Genomic DNA, 7,656 nt, shown 5'->3' on the forward strand with positions numbered 1-7,656 from the left:
TAAAGAGTGAGATTTTTATTGTCAGAAAAAAACTGTACAAAACAATCTATTAGTTTCCTATCAAATTCAGCCACAGGTTCATTAACAAAGTTACTTATTCTTTCCACAAACAGTAAAGATACAGAAAATGATTCATATGACCTCTATTGGTCCAAATCAATGGAAAAACTGCACAAACTAAGAACATCCAAAATAGTTGTCTCAATGCCTAAAGCCTTTATTTACCCTTTGCCTATTTCACCAGTGCATGAAATATTTGGTTGTCTTTGCAATAAATTATTATTTTTTAAATCATTATTTTACACAGAAGAAACAGACAGTGATCCAAAGTCAGCAGGTTCAAACCTAACAGCTGAGCAGAGCTTTGACTCACCAAACTGTCCACACTGATGTAAGCATGTGTCAAGTGATATCTCAGGATGTAGATTCAGAGCAGACTGAAAATAGCTTGTTCCCTCTTTATGAAGTCAGACAGGTTAAGAGGCTGCGCAGCAGAATTGGTTTAGATATTCAATAAAAACATAGAGAAATACATTTTCAGCTATAAAAATGTCAGAGAGTTTATAAAAACAATATGTCATATGCATGAACGTTTAAAAAAATGAAGTACACTTACTTTATGTATAAAACATATCACATTTCTATGAATTCATATTTTTTTCTTAGTTTCAAGGGATTTTTTTTCAAATTAATATAATTGAAATTAGAATTAGGTCTCAAAGTAAAAAATCAAACACCAGCTAGGATTTTGCCCATGTCTGTGAGACACTTGTAAGAGTCAGGGAGCCGTGGTCAAACACTTTATACGGCAGAGTCCCCTTAGATGTCCAAGTGTCTGTCTTCGGGTCGTAGCACTCGACGTTGTCCGAGTCCTCTATGATGTCATGGCCGTTGATGTAGCGTCCACCTGTGATGTAGAGTCTGTTATTGAGCACGGTTGCAGAGTGGTGCATCCTCCTCTCCTTCAGGTTGGCACACTTGATGAACCGGTTGGCCTTTGTGTCGTATGCAATCATTCTCCTGGTGTATCCTGTGACAGGGGGGATATTGACATGAGAGGGGCAACACGTGTGGCTCTTCTACAATCTGATTCACCGGGGGCAAAAATCAATACTGCTGAGCTGCGGCAAACACAACACGATTCGTTTCATACATTTGTTTCTGCATTTATTCGCCGAATTGATTCCATGTTGTGCCTCAAGGTTTTACGTCTTAATCAGTGTAACTACCTCCAATGATGTAGATCTTATCGTCCATAATGACAGCTGGAGCAGACACATTCTTCACCGTCCTGTTCTCCATCTTGGACCACATGTTCCTGGCAATGTGATACACCTTCAGGGGGGGAGGGGGGGCAGGGGGGAAATTGAGGCAATGAATGAATGAGTCTGGATAGATGGAGGAATCGGTGAAGCATTTAGTGGAGATCATAATGTCTTACTTGTATTATTCTGACCGGGCTCTGCATGGCGTCCTCTCCTCCAAACATATAGATCCTCTGGTTGGTAGCAGCCACTGCTGGGTGCAGCACGGCCTCAGGCATGGGGGCCACAGTCTCCCATTGGTTGAACATGCTGTTGTACCTGATGGTATATTTGAGATGTGTTATAATTCATCTAATTTTATAACCACATTATACAGCATATGTTGTTACACACAGTCAGGACTACTATCAACAGATTTTCTTGATTAAGGATAATTATGGTCCATCTCACCTCTCCACGCTGTCTGTCACCCGCCTGTCAGGCCCAAGGCCGCCCAGGACGAAGATGAAGTGCAGGTAAGAGACACTCCGGTGGGCAAAGCGTGGCTCCAGCATGGGCTCTGCGGTTCGCCACTGGTTGGTCTTGAGGGAGAGTGTGTAGACCGTCGGGCTGACCTGGCCGTACTTTGTGTTTGTGGTCAGGCCTCCGATAACGTACATGACGCTGTGGAGGGCAACATACGAGGCCTTGTACAGGCGAATGGGCAGCTTGGTAAGGCACTGCCACTTCTGGCTCTCCTCATCGAAGACGAGGGCCTCCCTCGACGTCTGCTCGTTGTTCTTTCTCCCTCCTACAACCACCAGCATGTCATTGGAGGTGTAGCGCCTTGGTGCCACCCAAAGAGGTTTGAAGTTCACCTCTGTGTCTCCGATGCATTTTGTGTTGACAGCAAACATTAGTCGTCGGACAGATTCAATGAGCTCCGTGCAGAGGGTGGAGGACTGGATCAGAGGGTCATTGGCAATGAACTGGAAGAGGTATGTGGGGTGGATGTGTCGAAGGCGAACTTTCCTGAAAAGGTCACTAATGGCACCTCTTCTAGAATAAGGATCATGGTGGATCCAAGCAACAAGTGCCTCGAAGACCTGCTCCTCCTCTGCACAAAGGCTGTCATCCTCCAGGTAACCCATGAGCTCTGGTAAGGAGAGCTCACACAGATCCTCAGACGCTGACACGTCGGAGAAGCTCTTCATCGCTATCTCCTTGGCCTTCGCTCTCAAAGTGTTGCAATTCAGGATCTCAGAGAGTCTTACCATGCTCAAACAGTTATCTGGGCTCAGCTGCTCCTGAAGGAAACTGGAACAGGCCTCAAAGATGCGGCCGTATTGCAACATGGATGCTGCCTGCATCAGAGGCAGCACAGTATCCATGCTGATGGTAATGAGTCCGGTGTAAACATAGTCAATGACACTACTGAGGATGGTCGAGTCGATCCCCTTTAAGTCGATCTTGGTCTGCTGCCTCTCCATGAAGTTGTGGCAGAACATGGCTCTGAAGTACGGGCTGCTGGAGACCAGGACATTGCGGTGGCACGGGATCTCCGTGTTTTCTGAGCACAGTAACACGTCTGTCAGGATTCTGTCCTGCCTCAGTCTGTTGAGCTGCAGGAGCAGGTTGGAGGACTGCTCTTTGTCTTTGTAGTGGAACACTTCATCTGCCGGTCGGTCCATGCTGAGGAGAGAGGCCACGCTGTTATTGTCAAACCAGCTGCTATTCAGTCGTTGTTTTGTGAATCATTCACGTGGATTAGAGGGTTACTATCTGGTATATTTAGACAAGTCAAGGGATATTAAATTCAGTAAGGCCTTGTGTCTGAAATTACAGATTTGGCCTGAAAATATTTGTAGTAAACCTTTAAAATATCTAGGTTAGCATATGTGCAAGTAATCTGCAACCTTCATCTCATAACTGTAACACTAACTGTATCATAACCTTTTGGCAAACAAGCCCATTCAGCAGTGCTGCACTCAGACATGTCTGAACAGGGCCGACAATAAACCTGCCAAATTATTTTGGAGACTGTGTCTCAGCAGATTACTGCACCAACCCCTGCACAACTACTCCTGATAAGTGTCATTGTCATGGGAGCAGTGGTACTTCTGTTGTTTGGCAAGGTTTTACGAGGAGCCTCAAAAAGCTTATTTAGATTTTAATTTTGAATCCAACCTTGACGAAAGGGACTGCAGCAGTAGATATGAGAGCAAAATATGTAAAATGATCAACATCAAATATCGACTTCAGCTGACCTAAGCATGTAACATAAGGATAAAAAAACGTCAACTTATTTGCCATATGTCGTTTTCAAAGTCATGCCAACATCGGAATACAACAGCTTTCTCTTTAGTTCATGAAGCCTCACCAGAATAAATGTCTTACCTGTTCCTCCTCTCTTCTCTGTCTATGTGTTCTGGGGCCTCACTCTGTATTCAAAGCAAGATCTCAGCAGAAGATGCGTGTCGACATTTTCCTGTACTTTCTTCCTCTTTTCTCTTGCGCTGATGCTGTGTGGCTGTATGTTCCTCAGGGGGGCCGTCCCTTTGTAGGAGCGTGTTGCGTACTGTTTGTTGTTATGTCCTCTTTCCACGAGGCCTCTGTGTACATTCCTCCCCCTAAAAATAGAGCCTCCCTTTGGCAACACCGCCGCACTCGCATGTGACATGTCGGAGGGCTTTCTCAGTATCTGTCTGGCTCCATCGCTCAATCTCCATCTATTTTCCCATGCTTCCTCCATAATTATATTCTAACTGTTTATTTTTCCCTCTCCTTTTTTCTTCAAAGCTTGCATTCCTGCTCACTCCATCATCTCTATCCGTGTCTGGCACATGATTGTTGCAGTGAAAAGGGTTCTGATACTTGATAACACTCACTTTGTTGGCTGCAGTCTCTCGGCTAACTGGGACAGAGGACTACAAAAACAGGATCAGGTTACTGTAGAAGCAAAACAAACACGGATATGAAGCGGTCCACGTACAAGGATAAAGAGGAACCACATTTAAAACATAGTGACCACAACTATTAATTTTACAAACAAGGCAGAAGTTCACTGAACTGGTTTCCAATTTACCAAGAGGCTCGTGCTATGAGAGGAAAAATAAGAAGCATCGTTTTGTTTCTTTTGTACATGGTACTCATCCTTTAAGCATAAAGAAATATTTCAGTTTTAGTGTACATCCGCAACAGATGCTTGCATTACCAATCTTCGTTTTGTGAGGCAGATAAAGCTTATGTAGCACCAGCTTTCACTGAGCACATCCCACAAAGTGGCAAAACGTTTGTTAACTTAAAGCTGGAGCAGCATCAAAGCTTGTGAGGCTTTTTCTTAAATGTGGGTACGTAAAAAAACAAAAAAACTTGAATGCATTCGCAGTCGTCACAGATAGTGATATGACATGTTTTCCTTGTACTCAGGCTTGTTTACAGAGCTTTGTAAATCAGACTCAAATAGCTCCTTGGGCTACCGTGACCACTAGAGTGCAGCTCAATGTGTATTGCACAACAAAATCAGCAGATTAGACCATAAACTACTCATGTTTACGTCTCATACTGTTGTTTGTGGGCTACACTGAAGAAGACATGAGCGTAGAAGTGGCTGATATTGTTAAAAGACATGCAAACACAGGCTGCTGTACGTCAAGGCAGAAATGTTTGTGTGACAATGTAAACTGAGGGTCACATTATTCACATGTGTGACACCACATGTTCCAATCATAAGCAGCGTGTAACAAAGCAGCACCATCTAGTGGTTGAGTCAGTACAAACTCACTTTGGTAATTATGAGAAATAAGTTTCTTTTTTATGCCAAAATATATTTTTAGAGTTTGGTCAAAGTAAAAATATTAATTAAACTGGGCAGCTAAGTTCTAATATAACAAGTTGTTATCTTTACTTGCAGAAGAAGGCTGCCTGCATCATACAACAAAATGTCGATAATGAATATCTGTCCTTTCTGCATGGAACTGACATAAAAATGTTGTCATTAATCTGCATCGACAAGGGCAAAAAAGTCATCTCGGTCGCCCAAGAAGACGGCAGCGTCATTTTATAACCCCTGCTCTCATATTTAAAGCTGTGATTGCATCCTTTAAAGTTTAGCACAGTGTGTGTTATCTCCACTACTTCACCTTGACAAAAACGACTCATTAATGTCAGCCCTGAGGCAGCAACGTATTAAAAGTTAAGGCTTCGACATGTGGTTTGCAACAGAGCATTTTCATGCAGCAGCATAACTGTAGTCATCCACCACCCACCGCTGTGTCTCCATATCTCTAAATGATTATCTTCTCACCAGCACACGGTCTAATAGAGCCCATACCTAGGGGATTTAGATCTTACTGATTAGGACTGTGTGTGTGTGTGTGTGTGTGTGTGTGTGTGTGTGTGTGTGTGTGTGTGTGTGTGTGTGTGTGTGTGTGTGTGTGTGTGTGTGTGTGTGTGTGTGCTTGTGGAGGGCAATCAACTCTCCTTGGTCAACTCACTGCACCAACATCTGCAGGGAGTTCAAATTGAGTATTTTCTGTTTTGTGCTTGACTTCATGGACTTCACTATATCTCATCAACCATACACACACACACACACACACACACACACACACACACACACACACACACACGGATGATTTCACATACATTTTAAATTAGATACCATTGGGTAAAAACAAGGGACAGGGGAACACTCATTTATATTGGTTGCAAGCCAAATTTTCAATCTGTACAACTTTGTTATTATTTTTGATTTCAACCGAATGAGACGCTTTGTATCAAATATGGTCTGTCGCCTTCTACTACTAAAAAAGGTTTTGTGGATTCTAATTATGTCTTTAAAAACGATGGTGCACTTCACAATGTTCCACAACCACATGAAAACCGACCGTGTTAAATGTTTGACTAAGTATGACACTTGTTTCTCTTCCTCCATTGTAAGTTTCTTCCCAAAGTCTATTTCTTGGTGTTCTGTGATAAAACTCACACTTGGTATGAAGGGTTTTTCATAGTTGATGGAAGAGTGCAGTTTAGCCATTCACCCATTCACACACACATTCATACAGTGCATCTATGTGCAGCACTTTATCTATCAGACATCACGCACTCACAGTGGGTAATTTGGGGTTCAGAATCCAGTCTACCAAGGGCACCTCAGCATGGGGAATGGAGGAGACTGGGATCGAACCGCTGACACGACCCCTCCCGCTCTACCATCCGAGCCACAGCCGACCACGATGACTGAGGATCATTGAATGCTATCTAATGTGGATAAATTTCCTGTCTGATTGGGATCAATTTAACTGAGCATTTACATCCCAATTGCTATTCAAACATAGGCTTGTACTTAAAGTGCAAACAAGAGAACTCTCAGCTTCTTCAGGGAGAAGAGAAATTCATTCTTTTTTTATTTCACACCAACTTTTCTGTATCCACTAGGTGTCAGGCCAACGTTATGCACATTTCAGAATGGTAAAACACCGTCTCCGTCCCTTGTGACTCCCAAGAAGCTATCAGGGCTAAATTCACAGTCAGTGAGTAAACATAAGAAGAGCATAAACTGCTGTGATGGGATTTGTCTTCCTATTTTCTTAGCTATTTTTAGGCCGGCACGACACAAAGAAAGAAAATGAAGCTATTAATCCCCCCCCAGATATCTGCAAACTGCTTTCCACCGCTGCAAACATGCACTCATGGTGTGAAGTTTCAAATGGCCATTTACTCCGACACAGATAGAACCAAACAATCGAATCGGACAGTGCAAATCATGTGAAAATCTCTCGAGTGAATTTGCCACGAGGCATTACTCCCAGGCGCGGAGAGATCCACGCCAGGCAACGCTGAGAGCGGTAATCTAGCTTTGATGGAGAGACATGCATGCGTGAACCAACAAAGAGCACCGGGTAGGGAGGGTGGTTCAAGGAGCAGCCTACAGAGACACAGAGAGAGGGTGGGGTAGGGCGGTTTGTGGTGGGAAGGTAAGTGTGTGAATGTGCGTTTCTGTACATACACACACACTGTACAAGCAGGGATGAGGTCTTAAAAGGGCTTACGGTTAGCTGCTTAAAATTCTTCTGATGTAACCAACACGTGCAGGACAAGTTATATGGAAAGAATAATGGTGCTTTGGAGCAACAGAAATGCTGAGGTGGAGTGGGAAACGCTTTGTGTTTACTCATTGTGCCCTCGGCTGTAGCTCTCCCAAGGTTCCTCTTGGTTGGTGCGCTGGTCGTTCAGTCATCGCCACTGTGCAACCTGGAGAGTGCAGCCTGCCTTTATGTCTGCTCTAACAGACTCAGCTGCTCTGTGTGGGTTAGTGGGTGGTGTGTGCAGGCAAGGAGGTGTTTGTGGACATGTGTGTGCCGTCTCGTGTGCTATATGTTGCCACATGTGTGGGAGGGAGGGATGAGTG

The 7,656-nt window shown here is 43.8% G+C and overlaps 1 protein-coding gene across 1 annotated transcript; it reads right to left on the minus strand.

The window, feature by feature from the left end:
* klhl38b (kelch-like family member 38b) lies at positions 1-3,838 on the minus strand. The gene is made up of 5 exons (XM_035163551.2): positions 3,642-3,838; positions 1,716-2,936; positions 1,442-1,583; positions 1,230-1,335; positions 1-1,030 (listed from the first exon to the last, which is right to left on the minus strand). Exons 2-5 carry the CDS (start codon positions 2,933-2,935, stop codon positions 741-743), a joined length of 1,758 nt encoding a protein of 585 aa, XP_035019442.1. The 5' UTR covers position 2,936; positions 3,642-3,838; the 3' UTR covers positions 1-740.
* Positions 3,839-7,656: the final 3,818 nt, after the last annotated feature.

The sequence above is a fragment of the Hippoglossus stenolepis genome, chromosome 8 (assembly GCF_022539355.2).
Source record: "Hippoglossus stenolepis isolate QCI-W04-F060 chromosome 8, HSTE1.2, whole genome shotgun sequence".
In the NCBI taxonomy this organism is placed as follows: domain Eukaryota; kingdom Metazoa; phylum Chordata; class Actinopteri; order Pleuronectiformes; family Pleuronectidae; genus Hippoglossus; species Hippoglossus stenolepis.